The 22108-nt window shown below is 60.5% G+C and overlaps 1 protein-coding gene across 5 annotated transcripts; it reads left to right on the forward strand.

The window, feature by feature from the left end:
* The first annotated feature begins 1052 nt into the window (after positions 1-1052).
* SGTA (small glutamine rich tetratricopeptide repeat co-chaperone alpha) lies at positions 1053-17685 on the forward strand. Of its 5 annotated transcripts, XM_026019223.2 has the most exons (13): positions 1181-1277; positions 1682-1889; positions 8182-8321; positions 8768-8874; positions 9147-9231; positions 10186-10285; positions 11416-11520; positions 12370-12508; positions 13042-13104; positions 14365-14402; positions 15095-15184; positions 15369-15502; positions 16435-17685. In XM_026019223.2, the coding sequence occupies exons 3-12, from the start codon at positions 8222-8224 to the stop codon at positions 15481-15483; spliced, it is 942 nt and encodes a 313-aa protein (XP_025875008.1). In that variant the 5' UTR covers positions 1181-1277; positions 1682-1889; positions 8182-8221; the 3' UTR covers positions 15484-15502; positions 16435-17685. The 5 variants fall into 5 exon arrangements, with proteins under 5 accessions (XP_025875009.1, XP_025875007.1, XP_072577977.1 ...); XM_026019224.2 differs by lacking the exons at positions 1181-1277; positions 1682-1889 and adding an exon at positions 1053-1168 and having other exon boundaries at positions 15369-15491; XM_026019222.2 differs by lacking the exons at positions 1181-1277; positions 1682-1889 and adding an exon at positions 1070-1168.
* Positions 17686-22108: the final 4423 nt, after the last annotated feature.

The following is a 22108-nucleotide window of genomic DNA, read 5'->3' on the forward strand; positions in this document are numbered from 1 at the left end:
TGAATTAGGACACTTTTAAAAAAAAGATTTTATTAATTTATTTGGGGGAAAGGGGAGGAGAGCATGAGCAGGAGGAGAAAGGCGAGAGAGGGAGAGGCAGACTCCACCGTGAGCAGGGAGCCCGATATGAGGACCTATGACCTAAGCCAAAGGCAGATGCTTCACCAACGGAGCCACCCAGGCTTCCAGAACACTTCTTGCAACTTTCACACTAACGGTGATCGGTTGTGAATCATGCTAGGAACTTACTCATTACCTACCTTCTATTAAGCACACCCAGCTTTATCCTACTTAATCTTCATTTTCGCTGTTCTCCGTTCTTGGAGTTGTTTTTTTTTTTTCTCTTTCCCCAAACCCGCATCTACAAGGTCGATCTTCCCTAACCATCCCTGCCCACTTGCCTCCCCAATCCTAATCACGGCAGCCCTTTCTTCTTCATTTAAAGCACTTGCCATCCAGTGAAAAGTGTCCTAGTTCGCTAGTTCGTCAACCTCAGTACAAGGTAACGGGAGCCCTTTCCTGGTTTTTACAGTTGGTTTGCAATAAATAGTTGTTGGCAACTCAGGGACAGGCACTAAGGAGGGCACTTGATGGGATGAGCAATGGGTGTTTTGCTATGTGTTGGCAAGTTGAATTTAAGTAAAATATTAAAATAATACGCACCTGCTATACATAAATATGTCTGCCCCCCTTTACCCTTATGGGCTGAAAGACTGGATTTGCGGATGGGCGGGCGCCCACGTGTAAAGCACCCGGGTAACAGTCGCGCCCATCCACCGCGCGCCTGTCCCGCTCCGCAGCCAGGTACCGACACACAGCAACACCACGTGGCCCGCTCCGTATCACGTGACCCGTGCTGCCAAAGGCGCCGGAGTCCGCCACCGTCCCACCATGCACCGCTCCATTCCCGCTCGAGCCGTGAAATCAGTCCTGATTTCCGGCCTCCATTCGGTCGCAGAGGTCAGTTGCCCTAACGACCGGCTCGCCCCCGCCTCCAAATGACGTCACTTCTCCCCACGCCCGCCTCCCTCGGGCACGCGCCTGCGCAGAATAAAGGCCAACGGGAGCCGCCTCCTTCTGCGCAGGCGCCGCGGCGGGGGGCGGGGCCGGGCAGCGCCGCGGTGCGCAGGCGCAGCCGTCGGAGGGTCGGCGTTCGGCCGCCTGAGAGGTGAGTGGGGGCGGGGGGCTGGGGGTCCCCCCCCAGCGCTGAGCGGGGAGGGCTTGGGGTTGGGGTCCGCGACTGGGAGCTCCCCGGGCTCCAGGGCCGGGAAGCAGAGGTTGGTCCGGGTCTGGAGTCGGCGCGATCCGCTGGCCGCCTGAGTGGGCGGCGCGGAGGGGAAACTGAGGCAGGGTGGCGTCCGACAGGCCCCGATCAACCTCCCCCGGGACCCCAGGCCGGGGAGATGCAGGTTCGCAGGCCGGTGAGTGGCCAGCGGGAGGTGAAGGTGCCCCGCCTGCAGTGGGGTGTCTCCTGCCGCCCGGAAACACGGTCCTTTGGAATCGGGGACCCCGTTTTCGGGGCGCAGATCGGGGTCCTGCCCCAGCGCCCGCTCTCCCCCCCGGCCTGCCGCTGGGCTTCCCGGAGCCTCAGTTTCCCCCGCTGTGAAACGGGCGTCGTCACCTGATGGGAGTGGGGGGTCCGGGGGGGTGAAAGCCGCAGCACCCCCCCCCCCCCCCGCAGGGCGAGCGCTTCCGCGGGGTCGGCGGCTGTTAGGTCTTCCCCACCCGGGGCCTTGTGTCGGCGCCGCGAGGGCGGGAAGGATCCGGGGCTGAGGACCGGCTCCCGAGCAGCGCGCTGCGTGGAAGGACGGGCTCCCCGGGCTCCCCGTGAGGTCAAGGAAGCAGGACGTTGCTCGGCTCCCCTACTTGCCGGGAGTCTGTGTTTTTAAGTAGGTGCATTTAAGAACGTGTTGGGGTGTTCCTGTTTTCCTCGGGTTTTCTATCCCTGAGTAGTCTGTCTCCTTGTCCTCTCCCCAGACCAGCGGTTTTGTCGCCCTGGGGGGGGCACAGGGCGGTGTCTGGGACGTCCCCACTAGGTCTGTCCACGCTGTGGAAGTTCAGGGAGCTTCTGCACCTGCCTGAGCTGTGCACACGGGGGTGGGCTACGAACCCACCCAAACCCTGCTCCTGCAGGTTTCGTGGGGAGAGGAAAGGGCACCTCAGAGTTTAGGGGCTGGAGCTCCAGCTGCTGGGTTCAGAATTCCTGGTGTGCATCTTCTAAGCTGGGTGACTCTGCTAGCTCCCCCAGCTTTCTGAGCGTCAGCTTTTCCTCCTGGAGTGAACTACCCAGGGACTCAGCCGACGGGGTTGGGGTGGTGGGGTGGCAAATCCAGCTGCGCCTGGTTTTGTAAATGTGTTGTGGAAATCTTCTTTTTTTTTTTTTTTTAAGATTTTTATTTATTTATTCATGAGAGACACAGAGAGAGGGAGAAGCAGGCTCCCTGTGGGGAGCCCAACGTGGGACTCGATCCCGGGACACCCCCCCACCCCATCACGCCCTGGGCGGAAGGCGAACGAATGCTCAACCGCTGAACCACCAGGGCGTCCCTGTGGAAATATTCTTATCACAAAACCGGTGACTGCTTTTGCATGAGAACAAGGTCGAGTGGTTGCCACGGAAGCCCTGTGGCCCGCGAAGCTTTCTCTGGCCCTTTTCAGAAATGATCACTGACCCCGTCCACAAGCCGTGGCGTGGACTGGACTGCGCTCGGGCCCGGAGAGTGCTCGGCATGCCCAAGGGTTTCACCTGAGGTTTATAATTCAGTCTTTTCAGGAAGGGTGAGCAACTCTAAACGGGGTTCGGCTCCGCCCCAGATAGAGAGCTGCAGTCTTAGTCTGATCCTACGTTTTTTCTGCCAAGACCCCACTCTGGCCCATGTAGGAAATGAAAGAATAAAGGGATTGTTGGTAGGTAGGCGAGACCCGAGGTTTGTTGTCTCTTCAGCTCTTCCCAGAGAACTTGGTCAGGTGGCTGTGAGTTTGATGGGGATCTGATGATCCCCTAAGGCCACGTGGATCAGACACTGCTGAGTGCTGGGGTTCAAAGGGAAAATATCTGTCCAGTGGCTCACAGTCTGGGGGAGGGCAGGGGACGGATGGCAGAGTTTTAAAGCCTTGTGGGCCGGTGATAAGACTGGTACTTGGACTTTGCCAGAAAAAGAGGGCATCTAGCTCTGTCTGATGTAACTTTGCAGCTGGGTGTTGGAGGGAACTGAGAGTTTCCAGATAGGTTGGAGGAAAGGTGAGCAGTTGTGTGTGAGTGGAGCTGCGGAGGGTCTAGTGGAGGGCATCACATGCACACTCGTGAGGCTTTGGGGAGCTTTTGATGGTTTTTGAGCATGCAGAGCATTTTGGTGGCATTTTAGAAGTAAACAGGCTTTGGTGAGGATCGTGGGCTCCAGCCTTGGGACCGTCCTTGCTCAGACACCAGCAGTGTGCTAAGGTGAGAGGAGAGCGCTGGCTTTGCCCACCGCTGTTTGTGAGCAGGGCTCTGGGTTCGGGATGCAGGCGGCAGCCCTCAGAGGTGGAGCTCCGCCTTCCGAGGGGGCCGTGAGGGGTCGCTCATTTTTATGTGGGGCATGCCATTTTTTTCCCTATGACCAGCTCTGGGCAAGGAAAGAAAAGGAGTAGAGGCTGATGTTTTTCTTCTTCTTTTTTTTTTTCTAATGATGAAATGAAAAGATGGACTGAGCACTGGGAGGGATTGTGAAGACCACCGGAGGAGCTGGCCCCAGGACCCCCACGCCATCCTCACCAGGCTCGCCGGGCACCCTGTGCGGCCGGCACCTCCGTGGTGCTTTCTGAGAGCTCATAAAGCACTCACTGTTCAGAGAGTAGGCCTTCTCTGAGAATTTTGTCCAGCAGCCAAAGCCCTACAAGTTGTGATTGTTCCGAAAGGTCCGGGTGCCTGGTAGGAGTCAAGGAAAACTGCCGTCCTCGTATTTTGTTGGGCCCAACTTTGTGGAGAGCAGAGGTGGTTCATCTCGGAAGCCGGGCGTGGAAGTGAGATTCGCAAACTGTCTCGCAAAGAAGCCACAGTTTTTATGGACCACCTGTGTCAAATGCTGTCCTGGGTCCCTCTTGTGCCTTGGGTTAGCGGTCCTTGGCAGTGGAGCCAGGCTCCCTCTGCTGCAGGGCTGAAACCCCAAATGTTGTGCAAACAAGGTTTTCAGAAAGTTCTTTGGCCAGAAAAATTTGACTTGTACTGATTTAGAACCTTTACTTTTCCACCTAGAGTTTCAGTGATTTTTAGCTGGGTGGTTTGGCCATGTCTGGGGACACCTGTGGTTGTTACCCCTGATGGGGGGACCCTTCTGGCATGGAAGGGGTGTGGCCAGGGGTGCTGCTGACCCTCCACAGAGAGTGACCTGCTCCTAATGTCAGCAGGGCCCAGGGGGACAGAGCCTACATTGATTATTTGGAAAAACATTGAGTCTGACCCCTGCTCATGCTGGACAACAGTTTAAACCCCCAGGGGTCAGAGGGTACAAACCAGGTGACTGCAGCATCTGTGAGTCGCCCCCACTCGGAGTGTGTAGTTAAGTGTGTGCGGCATCCGGGGACCTCAGGGGTCAGATGGTCACAGAGAGCAGTCTCCTGGGGGTCGGGAACCCCCTGACCGAGGTGGTCCCGCCTGGGGGACATTCTGCTCCCTGCCTCAGGGCACACTGGACAGAGACCAGGGTTGCTGTTAGTACTCTGCACTGCACAGGACAGCTCTACCACCACCACCCCCACACACAGAGCAAGGAATGATCCAGGCCCTGATGGCGATGGAGCCGAGGCAGAGAAAAATCTAAAGTAGGTCACGAATCCTTGTAACAGCTGGTAAGGACACCCCTGTTACCCCATTTTAGAGAAGAGGAAAGTGAGAGTATTGGCTGGGACTCTTAGAAGGGACGGAGAGCTCAGGCCTGGGGGAAGGGGCGTGGAACAGGCCTCAGGCAGAAATGGCTGGACCTGAGATGTCTCTCCAGGCCCTCGTCCTCCAGCCTGTCATCCTTGTGCCTGCCCGGGGCAGGCCCTGGGGGGCTCTGACTCCTTGGCCGTGAGTCACAGGGAGGGGCCGGGCCGGCAGTTGAGAGGAGCCGCCAGGGTGGCAGGCAGTGCGGGGAAGCTCAGGAAGCTCAGGAAGCGGGCAGTGAGGGAGTGATCAGGCCAGAGTGCTTCGGACCTCGTGGGGCGGGGACCCTCGTGGGGGCGGGGGACCCTCGGTGCAGAGGCCTTGAGGCTCCAAGGGCTGGGGGCATGGAAGGGCGGAAAGGAGTGTGCCTTGGTCTTCTAGTTTTTTAAACCCTTGCCTCAGCAGTCTCCGTCACGCTCCCCGCTCCCACCTTCACCACCTTCACCACCCGGACCAGGAGGGCAGGAAACTTCTGCCAAAGATGAGGCTCCTTTCTCCGTTGCTCTTCTGCAAGCGCCCCTCACCACCAGGCCCTGCAGTAGCTCCCCTCGTCCCACGCACCCGTACGTGTGTGCATGGCCCAGCGTGGGGGACCCACGGGAGGGGAAGGCCTGGAGCACACAGGCGGGGCTCCGGCTGTGCCACCTGTCGGGCCCTGTGACCCCTGCCAAGACCCTGAACACCTCGGTCTGGTTTGTACCGCGGTGCTTTCGGGCTGGGGAGTTGGCGGACGTGAGGGCTAGGTGGTAAACGCATGGGCTTTGTGGGGCCCCAGGCGAGATCGGGGGTATCTGTCCGCGTGACTTAAGAATGCGAGATTCAGCGGGTGCCCTGGGGGGCTCAGCGGTTAAGCGGCTACCTTTGGCTCAGGGCGTGATCCCAGAGTCGGGAGCATAGGGCTCCCTGCGGGGGGCCTGTTTCTCCCTCTGCTGTGTCTCTGCTTCTCTCCCTTTGCGTCTCTCATGAATAAGTAAAATATTTTTTTAAAAATGCGAGATTCAGTCTCCTCAGGCAGCTGCCCAGACGTGACCCTCAAGGCCTGACTTAGAGCACAACATACAGGGTCCCGGGATTGTACATCTGACGGGAAGCACTCAGGCTCTGGGAAAAAGAAATAACTTTCTAATTATAATAAAATACACGTAATGGAATGTACCATCTTAACCACCTCTAAGTGCACAGCTCAGGGCACGGAGCACACTCAACCCCGCTGTGCGCCACCCCCACCACCGTCTCCAGAACCTTCCATCTCCCCACATGGAGACCCCGTCCCCAGGAAGCACGGATCCCCGCCCCCCTGCCCCGCCCCTGGCTCCCCCCACCTCCTCTGTCTCTGTGGACGGGCCTCCTCTGGGGCCCTCCTGGGAGTGGGGTCCTGCGGGAGGTGTCCTTCTGGGTCTGGGTCCCCTCCCTGAGCCCGGTGTCCTCGGGGTCCCTTCCTTCCTGGGGCTGGGTCGTGTCCCAGGAGTGGACGGGCCGCCCTCTGCTAACCCATGCGTGTGCTGACAGACACTGAGTTGTGTCTACTTTTCAGCTCTTGGAGATGATGTCGCTGCCAAAACAAACATCTAAAATGAAAACAGCTTGACGTTTCAGCGCGTGTCTGGCCTCCTTAGGTTTGGAGGTCAGCAGGCCGACTGCTGTGCTCTTGTACCCTCTCAGCTGGGGAGCAGGACTGACTTTTGGTGCTGTGCTTCCCCCAAAATGAGTGGGTTGTGATGGTTGATCTCTGTGGGCCCCCCGGTAGCCCCCAGGGACCTCCGGTCTGGGGCCGCCTGTTGTCATCTAGGCTCCGGCTCGTCCTAATCACAGACCTTCCAGCTGTAGGCAGGTTTCTGGCCAAAGACGCGTGTGTCCAGAAATGGGGAGCTCGTTACCATCTTCAAGGAGCTTTAATTCCTCCGCCTGCTTACGGAACATGGGTTTTTATTGTTTTTTTTTTTTAAGTTTTTCCTTTATAATTGAAGTATAAATCGTTTACCTTGAAGTATGGTAGGTTTTGGTATATTTATGCTTCTCTGAGTCCAGAACGTTCCATCACCCCAAAAAGAAACTGTCTCCATAGCCTTCACCCCCATCCCCCCCGGCCCCCACGAGCCCCCTCCCTGTCCTGGACGTGTCACACACGTGGGCTCACACCCCGTGGGGCCTCCTGTGTCCGGTTCCTCCACTTGAAGAAGCATCTGTCGAGGGACACAGATTCCCACGAAGCAGAGACCGAACAGACACGCCTGGTGGAGGCACCGTCTCGGTGTGGCACCGGCCTGCGTGGGGAGCCTGGGGCCACGTGACGGGCTCTCCCCGGCTTTGTTGAACCATTGTGGCTGGTAACAGGCTAACGAGAGTGCCGGCAGGAGCCCCCGCTCCTTGTTTTCTGCGGGGCACGGGCTGCTCACCCCACCCCCCGCAGGCGTTTTGGGGAGACCGAGGTGCTGACTGCTGGGGGTTCCTTGGGCTGGCCGCTCCTCACAGGCCACGGTCCCCAACCTGTTGCTTTTGTCGGTGGGAGCGACCAGGGAGGTCGTGGTGTGGAGGGGATGACACGGTGTCACGTGACGTGCCTGACCCATCATAGACCCTTGGGTAGCAGAACCCTCTTGCCCAGAATGTTCCAGACCAGGGCTCTCCCCTGGGCATGGCTGACACTGGAACTGATAGTTTTCCATTATGTGGGCGTCCTGGGAACCGGGAGCTGAGCAGCATCCCAGGTCCTCGTGGCCCAATGCCAGGAGCACCCCCATCGTGGTGACCACGGATGTCCCCAGACATGGCCCAGAGTCCCTGAGGCAGGGTCACTCCCGGCTTGGGAGTCCAGCACTTGCAGAGGGACCAAGAGCTGGCCCTCAGGCAGCCTGGAAGGGGCTCCGTGCCCCTGCACCTTTCGGGCTACTCTGGGCCCCTCCTCTCCCAGCCGTTTACCCCTCACTTACTCGTCAGATAGAGCTGGCCAGGTGAGGCGCCTGGGGGCTCAGGAGGTGAAGTGTCTGCCTTCGGATCAGGTCACCTAGGTCACGACCCCATAGTCCGGCGGGGAAGGACGTCGGCTGCAGCCCCCTGCTTGTGCTCTTGTGCCCTCGTGTGTTCATGCTCTTTCTCTGTCAAATAAATAAATAAAGTCTTTAGAAAAGACCCGACCAGGGCGCTTAAAGTGGCTTCCTTGGGCCTGGGGCTCGTGCAGGCCTGGTGAGCCAGCGCCCGGAGGTCCGGGGGGCCTGGAGCAGCAGGTGCCACCCGTGCCCTCGGTCTGTGCTCCTCACGGCCCTGGCTTGGCTCCACAGATCTTGAAAACCCCAGGGCATTGTCTCTTCCTGTCTGAAGATGGATAACAAGAAGCGCCTGGCCTACGCCATCATCCGGTTCCTGCATGACCAGCTCCGGCACGGGGGGCTCTCGTCCGACGCCCAGGAGAGCTTGGAAGGTACGTGTGGGCCCGCTGTCCTCCCCGCTTCCCGCCACACACAGCCAGCCCTGTCACCTCAGGCCCAGCTTCCTGCAGGAGTTCTGGTGAGCTCTGCATATTTCATCAAGGTGTGGTTCCAGAACATTCTCCTCCACCTTTGTCACACTGATCAGAGAAGAAAGGCTCATTTTAAAGAAAGGGTGGGATGGCCACGGCGCCTGGGAGCCGCACAGGGCTGGGGGACAGGATCCCAGGCTGGACCGGCACTTGAGCGGCCTCTGCCCAGACCCCGCCACCAGCCCCTTGGCGTCCACCTGGCTCGGCCCGCAGTGACACAGTGGGAGTTGGCGGTTCGGCACCTGCCATGTGCCAGGCCTTTGACCTGGGTCTCATAGAAGGGGTACTCCCCTGAGCCCCAGAGTCTGGGCTGCGTTCAGAAGAACATGCTTCTGTCCACCTCACAGTTGCAATCCAGTGCCTGGAGACTGCTTTTGGGGTGACAGTGGAAGACCATGACCTCGCCCTCCCTCAGACTCTGCCGGAAATATTTGAAGCAGCTGCTGCAGGCAAGGTGAGTTTCTGGACTTCACGGGACTGGCGTAACAGCAGGAGTCGCCTGGGCCCCCGAGCACCTGCGCAAGACCTGGGTTCTCCCCCAGGCTGCTTCCCGGCTGTGGACCAGGGAAGTGGGGGCCCGGCCCTGGCCGGAGGTGCTCTCCACAGTGCCTAGCTGCCCTCGGGCGGCCCCTGAGCAGGAGGGAGGCCGTGGGTGTGGGCTTTTTGGAGGAGGAGACGGTAGGGTTGCCCGCTGCCTGCAAACGGCTTGTCTTTGCTTTGGGACAGGAGGTGCCACAGGACCTGAGGAGCCCCGAGCGGACCCCGCCTTCAGAGGAGGACTCAGCCGAGGCAGAACGCCTCAAAACTGAAGGTGAGCTGAGACTGCATCCCCACCAGGCACCTGACCCACCTGGCCTGCGGGGGGCCCCGGGGTGCGGCTGCGGGAGGGGAGCTGGGCCCCTAAGCATACAGCGCCAGCATGTGGGAGGATAAGCCCCGCGCTCAGCCCGCGGGGATGTATGCGGGGCAGTGGCCAGGGAAGGCATTCCCCGCAGCTCCCCGGTGGCCACACGGCGGGCACGTGGCCCAGCCGGTCCCCTCCCACACCCAGGACAAATGCAGGCGTGTGTCCACAGCAGCCAAAAGGTAGAACGGCCCAAATGTCCATAAACTGGTAAAGGGTGAACAAAATGCGATGTATCTGTGTTCTGGAATGTCCCTCAGCCACAAATGGGTAAGGTGCCCACATGCACCACCCCAGGGACGGACCCCGAGCCCATGACGCTCAGGGAGGGAACCAGATACAGGAGGCCCCACAGGGTGTGAGTCCATGTGTGTGACACGGCCAGGATGGGCTCGCCCACGCACAGGGGAGGGGGCTCGGGGGCCAGGGGAGGGTGAGGAGTGACTGCTCATGGGGAGGGACTTTTTTGCGGGGGAATGGAATGTTCTGGAATTAGGTTGTGGCGTTGGACACTTGTGAATTTCTAAAAGCCGCTGAGTCATTCACTTTGAAAACGTGAGTTTTACATTCAGATTACATTTCGTGAAAATTGGTTTCTTGTGAAAGAAGGAGCAGAGAGACTTACGTCTCCAAATGTCACGACCAAAGCAGTGACGGTCATCACTGAGTGCCGGCTCAGGCCAGAACCCAGATCCTCCTCCACACCCCAGCACCCCTGAGTGTTGCATCCTGGCCCCCCGGCCCCTCCCCCCCAACGTCTTGCACCTTCAGGGAGAAGCCCGGGAGAGCTGGGCCGGACGTCTTGGCCCCCGGGATGTGACGTGAACAGCTGGGCATACGTTGTTTTTTCTTTCCCTTTAGGAAACGAGCAGATGAAGGTAGAAAACTTTGAAGCTGCCGTGCACTTCTATGGGAAAGCCATCGAGCTGAACCCGGCCAACGCCGTCTACTTCTGTAACAGGTAGCGGCCGGGCGCGCTCGGGGAGGTGTTCACACTGTGATCATTCATCCAGCGCCCAGATAAGCAGCCAGCAGCCCGTGGCCAGCAAGGCGTCAACAGGAGCTGATCGTGGCATTAAAATCAAAGTTAGGGACACCATCCTGCACAGGTGTTGGGTGAGGACACAAGCCAAACCACGGGTGACCATATGGCGCCTGCGCTCACGGTGGCGTTACTGCTGGCCGTGGGGAGCCCCGTGTGGCTGGTACTTTAAGGGAAAGCTGCCTCAGCCTCCCAGAACGGACCGCCGTGCTGACGACAGGGCCTGGGAGGGGCGTGGGACAAGCCAGGGCCCCGGCATTGGATAGCCCAGATCGGGGCGCAGAGCTGCTCCTGTCTTAGTTTCTTTCCTCTGACTCTGGGGCGATAACGCAAACACACTGACAGAGAAGTTGCACACGTAGCACAGAGAACGCCGTCCACCCTCCACCCTCCACCCTCCACCCGCACAGCGCCCAGCGCTGAGTACTGCTCAGCCCTGCTGCCTTTCTGGGGGAAACGTAAAGTGGGATGCTAAAAACTGAAAGAGAAACCATCTGGCGTGGTAAGCTGAGAGCTGGGACGGGTCTCCCGGTGGATCCGAGTCCCTGTCTGATGGCAGGTGTTCCCTGGGGGCGCCTGGGCTGCTCAGGCGGTGTGGTGTCTGCCTTCGGCTCAGGGTGTGATCCCGGGACCCTGGGATCGAGTCCAATGTTGGGCTCCTGGCTTAGCGGGGAGTCTGCTTCTTCCTTTTCCTCCCCTCCCCCTGCTCCTTCTCTTTGTCTCTCAAATCTTAAAAAAAAAAATAAGTAATAGATGTTCCCTAACATAAAGCAAGCACCGGCTCCCAACGGCGGGGAGACCCTGGGTGCCGAGCCCGTTGACTTGGGTTCAGATTGGTCTCGTCACACCTGGGTGCTCTTCAGCGTCATCAGGACGAGCTGCCTCCGTCTCCCCAGGAGGCTATCCCAGCCCCCACCACGGGTACTTGGCGGACAGAAGCCCTGGGCAGCCCAGGGTCCCGCCGCCCACCTGCCAGATGGGGAAACTGAGGCTCCTCCATGGCAGCGAGTGAGGGCCGCAGCTTTGCCCGCCCTGCTTTGTGTCCCCAGAGCTGCGGCCTACAGCAAGCTCGGGAACTACACGGGTGCCGTTCAGGACTGCGAGCGAGCCATCTGCATAGACCCGTCCTACAGCAAAGCCTACGGCAGGATGGGGTGAGTGCCGCGAGGGGCCACACGGTCCCTGCCTTCCTGGTCCCCCCTCCCCTGCAGGCAGTCCATGCCCCTTTCCTATTCGGGCTGCTTTCCACACGCCCAGCTCCGTCACCAGCTGACCTCCAGCAGTTCCCTTCCGTCTGGATGGACGGTCAGGAGTTGGCCCCACGCGGATGCCAGTCATAAAGCTGGGCCTCCCCCGCGCCCCCCAGCTGCTCTGAATCAGGGTTCCCACTTCCCTGTGTCCTGTGCTTCCGTGATGTGCTGGAGCAGCTCACGGCCTCAGGACAGCACTTGGGCCCACTGGTCCATTGTAGAGGACACAGATGAAGAGGCCCCCAGGGCAGGGTCCAGGAAGGTCCTCGGCGCAGATCCCTGTCCCCCTAGAGAGGGGTGTGATGCCGTCACCAAAGGGGACGTCCACATGTCATCGTTCAGGAGTCTTACAGCCCACTCTCCAGCCTTCTCCCCTCCCAGAGGTTTGGGGTTGCCAGGTCCCCACTCAAATCCCAGCCTTGGTCTTCCTGGCCACCAGCCCCATCCTGAGTCACCTCACGGACAGGAACGCGGGTGTAATCAAAGGGGCTCGTTATAAAAACCACAGGAGACCTCTGTGACTTCGGAAGTTTTGCGTCCTAGGAGCTCTGTGCCGAGAACAGGGCCAGTGTGTCTGACCCCCTGCCCTCTGCCTCTGAGCCCTTCCTCTGGGCCTTCCAGCCCATCCTCTCAGCCCCCGCCACCCTGGCGTGCCGTCCCAGCAGACGCTAGGCCCGGTGGCGCTGGAGCAGTTGGGGCGTGGCGGGTGGGCAGCCCCCGGGCCCTCTCCCATGTCCTGGTGTCTCCCCCCAGCCTCGCTCTCTCCAGTTTGAACAAGCACACCGAGGCCGTAGCGTACTACAAGAAGGCCTTGGAGCTGGATCCTGAGAACGAGACTTACAAGTCGAACCTCAAGATAGCCGAGCTGAAGCTGAGAGAGACGCCGAGTCCCGTGAGTGGCCCGGGAGGGAGCAGGGGAGCGTGGGCCGGCGCCTTTGTTGTGGTGTCTGTGGGGAGGGGCGGGTGAGGTCGCGGATGTGGGGTTAGGACAGGCAGGCGAGCACTCTCTGCAGAGTCTGGGGCACGGGGTCCGACTGGCTGTCGAGTACCTGGCTCTGGGCGGTCAGGGCAGAGGATGGTGGCTCTGAGTGTGAGGCGCTGATGGAGGAAGGCTGGGTGTGTGGGCTGTGGACTCACTGGCCTGCGTGCTAAAGGTGGACTGGTGGTGTCCGGCGTTGGTCACCCCTGAGGGCCCTCCAGGGGCCCAAGGCAGCAGAGCGTTACAAAATACTTCTCCTAAGGGATCAACGGGGGGGCTTGGACCTTTGGCAAACACTAGCCGCAAGGCCTGGCCACTCGGGAGGGCGTCTAGGCCGTATGCGTCTTGGGACTCCAGCCGGCCCCCTGTGGGATCTTCTGTCTCCGTTCTGGGGGCCAGTGTCATGGTCCTGTGGCCACTCACCAGGCCTCTTCTCTTCTCCACAGACGGGAGGCGTCGGCAGCTTTGACATCGCCGGCCTGCTCAACAACCCCAGCTTCATGAGCATGGTAACCTGCGCTCCCATCTCCCGTGGGCTCTGGGCCCACCACCCGGGGCTGTGTCTGCCTGTGAGGGCCAGGGCTGCCGGCCTGGGTGGGGTTGGACACTAGCCCCGGCTATTCCTTAGGGTTGTGACCGGGGCATCTGGGGGGCTGAGCAGCATCCCCAACCCCACCCTCTCGACGCCAGGAGCTCCCCCCGTGTGACCACCTCCTAGGTCCCCAGACACTGCCATGCCCCAGGGGCAGCACTGAGCACGAAGGACAGCTGGATCCTGCCTCTCCCCTCCCAATAACCCGGGAAACAGCATCCCTCTCTCCAGCTCGGTCTCCTCATGCTGTGGAGACCCTGACGGCAGCACACCCCACCTGCTTCCCAGGGTTCGGGTGGACGCCACCACCTTCTGACGCCAGAGACTTAAAGCCAGAAGCACTTGTTCTGTGCGGGGTGCCCAGCTGTGAGCCTCGGGCTGGTCGCTGCACGCCCATGTCCGTTAATGGGGGTCTTGCTCACCGCAGGCCACACTGCTGGCTCACGGGGCCTCGGTCCAGGGTCTCCAAGCATCAGGACGAGAGAAATCCCCAGCCTTCTGGCCGCAGAAATACCCTCAGGGCAGCAGGGAGCGTCTTGTCTCCTAAGTCGGCAGAGGCCGCACTTGGTCCGCAGGCAGGACGGCTGGCCGGGCACGGCGAGGGGCCGGGCAGGGGACAGTGCGGTGCGGCACGGCTCACACCTCACCCGCGTCTGGGGTTGGCAGACCGGCAGGGTTTGTAGTTGCGTTGGCACCCGGGTGTGCGCCATGGTGACGCCAGCTGGGCGGGCGGGGCAGAGGCTGGCCCAGCAAGCAGAGAACCTCGACGCTGGTGCCTAAAAGTTAGCCGGTCCCCGTGAGCCACACCAGGCAGGCCCCTCTTCACCCTGCTTGGCCGCTTCCCAAAACGTCAAGGGGGGGCATGAAGTTCAAGCACAAGCGTCTGTCTCAGCGGTGTTTACCGAGGGAGCAAAATGAGGCTCACCATGCAGATGTGTTCAGTGGCTGGGAAAACGGATCAGAATACGTCTACACGGCAGAGCCTAAGCAGCCAGTAGATGCGGAGGTGCCCAAGGGTCTCTTAAAAGACCCAAGCAGGATAAAGCGGTAAAACGTGGCAGATCAGAGGTCGAGGAAGGGCGTCAGGAAGGCCCAGGGCCCGGCGCCGAGCAGGAGGGGCGTGCAGTCAGGAGACGGTGCGGCCACTTCCCTGTGTGATTTGTGTTCTTTTCTTTAGGCGTCAAACCTAATGAACAATCCGCAGGTTCAGCAGCTGTAAGTGACAACCACGCTCCTTCGGGTCTGGGGTTAGATTTCTTATCGTGACCAGACGCACCTGCCGTAAAGTCTGCCTGTTTTAACCATTTCAGGGTTTACAGTGCGGTGGCGTTAAGTACATTCACGGTGTTGTGCAGCCATCACCACCATCTAGTTCCAGAACATTCCATCACCCCAAAAGAGTCCTTGTCCCCATCAGCCATCACCCCCTCAGCCCCCGGCCCCCATGAAACCCCTCCCTGTCCTAGACATGTCACACACATGGACTCACACACCGTGGGGCGTCCTGTGTCTGCTCCCTCCCGAGCATCGTGGGCTCGGTTCTGGGTCCATGTCCAGCAGCGGAATCTCTGGCTTGTGTGGTGATTGTGTTTAACTTAGTGAACACCTGCCCGACTCCGGTCAAGTCCTAAAACACAGCTTCTCATCCACTCACTGCTGACGTTGGGGCAGATCACTCTGGGGGGCGTCTGGGGCGCTGTGGGGGCAGGCCAGCACCCCAGATGTGACCCGTGTACCCTGGCTGAAGACCTCTGTCTTTAGGCCAGAAACCAAGGCTGTTCTGAGTGAGCTGGTGGCGTCACAGCAGCCGCCGTCGGGGCGGGGCCCCAGGGGGCTGCCGTGAAAGGGCAGGGATGGCGGGAACGGGAGGGCTGGGCTGTCCGCCACATCGCGGCCTCTCCTTGCAGCATGTCCGGGATGATTTCAGGCGGCCACAATCCCCTGGGGACTCCCGGCACCAGCCCCTCACAGAACGACCTGGCCAGTCTCATCCAGGCGTGAGTAGACCCCTTACTGGCCCTCGGGGGTGGCAGCGAGGGCCTGCCCAGGACCGTGAGAACGCGGGTGCCGTGTGCCCGGGCTCCGCTGGACCCCGTGGCCTCCGGTGGGGGGCGGGTGCCGGGGGAGTGGCCAGGAGGGCGCCGGGGCCTTCTGGTTGAGCCGGGCACGCCTCTCCCGCAGCGGCCAGCAGTTCGCCCAGCAGATGCAGCAGCAGAACCCAGAGTTGATAGAACAGCTCCGAAGTCAGATCCGAAGTCGGACCCCCAGTGCCAGCAACGACGACCAGCAGGAATGACCGCCCTCGTGAGTGCCCTGTGCGTCCTGAGCGCCGATTTGACGGCCCTGCGACCTCAAGGCCGGGCGGGTCTCCGTGGTGGGGGGCACCCGGGATCATCGCGCCCCTTCCCGGCTGTTTCCGTGGCACCCTGTTCCTTCCCGGTTGCGTGTGGGTGGGCTCGTCACTGCGCTGGGTTTTGCGTAGCCGATGGGTGACATCCCACTGCTTCCCGGAAGGGCCGCGGCCTGAGCGCCAACAGGCAGTGTTTGTGCAGAAAGCCCGTGACGGCCACAGTGATGGCCAGCAGGGTCCCTGGGAGGGAGGCCAGCAGGCCCACCCGGGTTCCCCTGGGCGGGGGGGTTACTGTTAGCCTCTGCTACTGCAGGATTGCAGGGAAACAGGCTGGGGGTCCCGGGGGTCCCGGTGCCTGTGCTGGCTTGGGCCCCCTGGGGGTCCTGGGAGACGTGCCTCCTGGCACAGTGGCTTTACCGCCCAGGAGACTTGGGCATCGTTGTCCTCCCGTTTCTCCTTTGACCGTGATTTTCTACTAAAAATTTAGAGGGCAGGGCGCCTGCCTGGCTCAGTCCGCAGAGGCTGTGACTCCTGATCTCATGAGTCATGAGTTCGAGTTCCATGTGGGGTGTACAGATTACTAAAAAAATAAACTTAAAAAAAAATAGTTTAAGTTTTAAAAGCCAAAAACACGGAGCAGCAGGAAAAATAACTTCGAGCTCTGCCTGCAGCAGCGCACATTAATCATTTGGGCACATTTTTTCCAGGCTTTTTTTTTTTTTCTCCCAAGTACTCTTAAAAAAAACAATAACAAAACCTCATTGAGATCAGTTTTGCATTTGTTACGTGCTCGCCAACCTTCCCCGTCCTCGGCCCCACAACCTGCAGCGACGTTCTGCGTCCGCAGTGACGCCGGGGCTGCGGCCTGACCCGCCGCCTCGTGTCTTCTCCCCGCAGCCCTCCCAGTGCCGCCAGCTCCTTCCCACCGACTGGAAGCCGTCTCGCATTTTGCCGTCTTCTTCCCTTGGACCGCCTGAGAGAGAAACAGAAACAGAAATTGGACCTGCATGTTAAGATGGATTTTTATTGCTCCCTCCGCCCCCCTCCTCCCCGTTTGTAGTCTCCCACGGCCCCCAGACCCTTCTCGAAACAGAGCCAGCAAGCTGTGAACGCAGACCAGCACTGATCTCTCCTGGCCCCCGAAAACCAGTCAGCAAAAGTATTTTCTAGACTGTTCCGGGGCAGGGGTCGTCCTCAAGCCACTCTCCAGGAAGCAGCCAGTTTTGTGTCGAGCCACGTCGGGGACACCCGTGGCTCCCAGAGCCCCTTTCTGCAGCCCCACGGTCCGTCTTCAAAGGGCCTCCGCAGCCCGGTGAGAAGCCACTGCTGCGTGGACCTTGGCCTGCCCAGCCGCGCCCTGCTCGGATGAGCTCACTGCCAGCCGCGGTCTGGGCACCAGGGTCCGCCCTGCCCCTCGGACCGCGGGTTTTCGCATGAGGAGCTCCTCAGAGGCATTTTCCTACGAGACGATTTCCGTGGCCTGGCTCCCCAGTTAGGAGCAGGGGCGGGACCGTCCTGGGGTGCACGGGACCAGGTACTGGGACTTCTTCCACTCGAGCGTTTTGATGGACACGCGTCTCATCTCTGATCCTCTTATCCCAGTACTCCTGACTGACCGACCCCAAGGGGCGGATCACGACCTTGGGGCCCGTCCCCAGCTGGGCATCCAGCGCACCCCCTTCGGCCCACGGGCGATCCTGCCGGCCGTCCTGTCTGGGTCCTTGGCAGGCTCTCTTGGCCTGTTCGGGGCTGGGGGGACCGGCAGGGGCTCCTGGTGCCACCCGCCTTGGCCTGACATTGCCACGCGGCCACCAGAGCTGCTTCCAGGGTGGGCAGGCCTGCCAGCCGTCACCGCGCGGCCTGCCCAGGACACGAGGCCACCGCGGAGGTCCCCACGGCCTCTGCTGGGGCGGGATGGGGGGAGGGCAGGTCTGCTGGCACCGGTGTTGGCAGCTGGCTCGTGGGAGGTCCCCTGGTGGTCCCGGCCGTCTGCGAGGTAGATCCAGTACTGTGTGTTGTAGGTAACTAGTAGGGAGACGGCCGCTGCCCGCCACCCGCAGTCCGTCACGCGTCTGGCGAGATGTGTCCTAACTTGAGTGCTAGCCATGGTGACAAGCAAAACGTGTGGGGAATAAATAGACATCACGACCTCTGCTCTGCATTGACCTCTCGCCCCCGCCCCCCACCGTCCTGCCCCAAGTTTCCAGAAACCCTCAGCCTGGAGCTCCCGCCTCAGGCACGTGCTGGGGGTCAGTCCTGCCGATGACGGACACGACACAACTGGAAACGGTTTCCGGGTCAGAGGTCACGGACGGTTCCGGGCTTGTCCTGTATCTCCTCTCGTCACCGTCCCACTCGCTCCAAGGGCCAGCCTGGACTCCGGGCCGTGGGCAGGGCCGAGAGGCTGCCCCGTGTTCTATTCTAGCATGTTCTGAGGGAACACCCGGTCTCCGTCGGGTAACCCACGCACCCCCCTTACACCTGCTGCAGGTGAGGGAAGCCGTCCCGGGAGCCCAGAGCTTCCCGGCTGGTCTTGGCCCCTCGCCCCCTCGCAGGGCGCTGTGCTGGGAGGAGCCCTGTGCCCGAGGGCGCGAGATGGCAGGGAGCACCCCGCCTCGTGAGGGTGAGATTGGGGGGGCAGGCCGGCGGGTCCCGGGGTGCACGGGGTTCCTCCGTGGGCTCGCCGTGTGGTCCTGCCCCAGGGAACGCTGGTCTGATTCCAGGGACGTCTGTGCCGTCAGGACTGGGTGCTCCAGGCGTCTGGGTGGGGGTCGGGGACGCAGTGCGGCCCCCGCCAGCCCAGCCTGTGACCCCGACTTCGCTCAGCCACCCCCTCCCCGGGTGATGCGGGTGCACCTGCTTGGAGGTCCCCACCCAGGAGCACGGGCGGGCGCTCGGACGTGAGCCACGTGTTCCAGAAACCTCCGTGCATTTTAGGTCTTTCCAGATAATCTCCTTGCTCCTGCCCATGCGTCGGTCACCGAGCGGCCCAGCACTGCGTCCTCCGTCCTCCGACGTCACCCCACCCCCGGCCTAAGCGTGCGGGAAGGATCCAGAAACTTTCTGTTGGAACCGCCGGCAGAGTGGGAAGAGGGGAAGGGAGGGAGTAGCTGTCAACGTCTCATTCCAGAAGCTGGCAGCTCCCCGTGCGACTTGACAAGACGTGTGTCACGGGTAATAACCGCCCGATCCCACACGAGGTAGAAATAGGCTCTTCCAGAACGTTCCTGTCAGGTGCGTTGAGAGGGAAGGAAAACTCGGCCGTTAAACGCGGCATTCGCAGGAGACGTGACCCGAGCAGGCCTCCAGGAGTAGGTGGAGCCCCGGATGCGAGGTGCTGCCGCAGCCAGGTGAACACCTGGGGTCCCCGGGGCGCCAGGGGACCGGCCGGGTCCCGGGGTCGTCACAGCCCGGGGCTCCTGGCGTCAGGATGCAGCTCAGCCCCCCGCAGCCCCAGGCCGAGCCCCACCCCGGGGGCAAGAGCAGCCCGTTGACCAGCTCTGGAGGCCGGGCAGCCTGGAAACCCCAAACCCGACGGCCTTCCCAGCACCTCCCCGCCCCCCCTCCTCCATCCGAAAACCAGTGATTTCCAAGTGGCCCTCGGAGATGAGACGCTGGGGCCACCAGGTGGCGCGCCGGTGCCGCGGCCTCCCATCGCCTCTGTCCCTGGCGGCTGGCGTGTGGCCTCCGGACCAAAGGAACGAGCCTCCGGCGAGTCCTGAAACCGCCCGGGCTGGAGCCTAGGAGCGGCCACGGTCCGAGGGATCGCGCCACCATCCTGCGTGCCTGAGAGCGCGAAGCCCTTCCAGGCGGGGGCTGGAGGGTGAGCCCCACAGGCTGCTCGGCTCGTGGCCGCGGAAGCTCTCTGGAAGCTCGTGGAGACCCGGCCCGTGGGATGGGGGGGTGGGATCCGTTCTTCCCTCTCTCGTTCCCACGCTGCTCGCGCCCTTCATCAAAGCCTAAATGCGTGGAAGTGCACAGCTCGATGGGTTCCACAGAGCGAGGGCACCCCTGTCGTTGACACCCGGCCAAGAACAGCCCAACCAGCACCCTCGTCCTGCCCCCACGCTCACTGCCACTTAAAGGGTAATGCTCCCCCAGCGTTTACTGCCATGGGTTAGCTGTGCCTGGTTTTGGTATGCATACAAAAAAAAAGGTAAAATTATAAAAATCATAGAAAAATTACAATATGATTTGGAGTAGGCAAATTGAAGAGAACAGACCACTGGGATAGTTAATTTTACATGTCCACGTGGCCGGGCCACAATACCCAGATACCCAGATATTTGGTCAAACACCAGTCTAGATGTTGCTGGGAAGATATTTTTTAGATGAGAGTAACATTTAAATTAGCTTTCAGTAGAACAGGTGACCCTCCACAATGCAGGTGGGTGGGCCTCACCTAACCAGTTGAAGGCATTCAGAGGAAAAAACCACAGTCCCCTCAATGTGTTCACACAATGTGCTCAGCACACACTCAGCCCCGTGGCCCTGCCTTACACGGAGAGGACGTGAAGCACATGAGCTCAGGGCAGAGGCTGGGGGGACTCTCAATGTAACCCCCCCCCTTTTTTTTTTTTTTAGGGTAGCCAACGAGTAAAATTTATTTCTTGAGGAGCAGGGACTTCGGAGAGCAGCCCCCTGACACAGTCGGGTTTGAGCGGTGTGGGGGTAGAGGTGCACATTGTGGAGGGTACTGGAAGCAGGCCTTGACAGCACAGCCCCCAAGGCAGCTTGGCAGGTCCTGGGGGAGGGGGAGGGCGGAGCAAGTGGTTCCTGAACAGCTCTGCCCCTGCTGGCAACAGGTGCTCTCACAGGCGTCCTGGGTGCAGGGTGCAGGTCACCGAGGAGGAGGGGGGCAGCATATGGTCTGAGGAGGCTGGGTTGTGTGTGTGGGGTAGCCGGCCTTGGGGCTGGCCCCTGCCAGGTGCCCACTGCCACCATGGAGGCAGAGGCGATGGCCGCCACTGGGGCGCACAGCTGTGGCTAGGCCACGGTCTGCCGGCTGAAGAGGTCGAGCGTGAGGGCGCTGAGGAAGGCTGGGATGCTGTCCTGGTGCAGCAGGTGCAGCTCGATGAGCTCCTGTATCGTGCGTGAGAATGCCGTCTCCAGCAGCTGCATCTTGGTGCCCGAGGTTCCCGTGGCCTTGAAGATGAGGCAGTTGGCCTTGTGTTGGGACTGAAGTAAATGTCAACCCTTCCTTGGGTCTCCAGCCTGCCTGAGTGGGTGAGGCCATTTGCAATCCGTATTTGACAAAAAAAATATAAAGAGCTCCTACAAATCCAAGAGAAAAATACAACCCGATTTTTTAAATGGGCAAAACACAGGCCTTTCAAAGAAAAACAGGATGTGCAGTTAGGCCGTAAGCATATGAAAAGAGGCTCAATTCCGTTAGCTACCTGAGGAACATTATTAAACCCATAATGTAAGACGAATACACCAGAAGGGCTAGAATGACCAGACGAAGCAAGTGCTGCTGTTACAGAGCTGCATCTGGGCCCCCAGGACCGGCCCCAGGTGCGGGACGTGCGGGGGCCCCAGGGCTCAGCACACACTCAGCCCCGTGGCCCCTGCCTTACACGGAGAGGACGTGAAGCACATGAGCTCAGGGCAGAGGCTGGGGGGCAAGGCGGGGACACCAGGCTCCAGCTCCCAGGGTCCTCCCCCGGGTGGCCCACAGGACACGCTCAGTTCCCCCAACACAAGCCGTGACCGTGCGCATGAGGCATGGTCTCGGGGGGCCTGGGAGAGACCTGGCGCCCAGGTTCTCTATGGGGGTCAGTCTCGTGGGGCCCTCTGCCCGCCTTGGCCGGGACCCCAGGCTCAGGAGGGCAGCAGGTGCTCAGCACAAACCCTACGTTTATAGAGACAACTTAGGGACCCAGAGCCCCCTGTCGGTGACGAGGGCACAAACCCCTGTGTCTAGGTCCCAGATGCCACTGTGAGCTGTTGCAAGCTGCCTTCTGGGAAGAGCAGGCTCAGGTCACTGTGCTCTCTTCTGCACCAAAGGGGAAGACTGGGCTGTATGAAGTCTGAGAACCAAGTGTTTGCACCCCTGGGACCCCGATGTACACCACCAGCCGTGGACACGTGCCCAACAGCCACGTGAATGTGTGGCCGCCCGAAGACACCCGGAGGCATGGCCACAGTGGCCAGAGCAGGGCCGTCGGCCAACAGCCAACACCAGAAACTACCCAGATGAGCATCGAGCAGGAGGGAGTGGAGGGGGAAGGGGCAGGAGGGAATCTGCAGGGGTGCAGGTCACGCCCACTCTTGACCGCGACGGTGGTTTCATACGTCTACCCCACACACGTCAAAGCTCACCGAGTTGAACACTTCAAATATGTCATTCCTTGTATGTAGATCGTTCTTCAATAAAGCTGTTAAAATGGCTTTATTTCATATTTCCATGATATTTATTCCCCTCTTGCGTTTTTTCTCCTGCGGGCTGCCTATTCACTCCCTTCCCATTTCTATTCTAGGATGTTTGTTCTCTGTCAAGCGCTCCGCCTTCTCTCGTCAGCATTACCTTCTGGTCCGTCACTCGTTTAAGCCCACTCGTGGTGTCTTC

This window comes from Vulpes vulpes, chromosome 9 (genome assembly GCF_048418805.1).
Source record: "Vulpes vulpes isolate BD-2025 chromosome 9, VulVul3, whole genome shotgun sequence".
Taxonomy (NCBI): domain Eukaryota; kingdom Metazoa; phylum Chordata; class Mammalia; order Carnivora; family Canidae; genus Vulpes; species Vulpes vulpes.

Coding starts and splice junctions, on each gene's coding strand:
- SGTA (XM_026019224.2), top strand. CDS start 8,222: ATGGATAACAAGAAGCGCCTGGCCTACGCCATCATCCGGTTCCTGCAT. Junction 8,875..9,146: donor AAGCAGCTGCTGCAGGCAAG/GTGAGTTTCTGG, acceptor GCTTTGGGACAG/GAGGTGCCACAGGACCTGAG. Junction 11,521..12,369: donor AAAGCCTACGGCAGGATGGG/GTGAGTGCCGCG, acceptor GTCTCCCCCCAG/CCTCGCTCTCTCCAGTTTGA.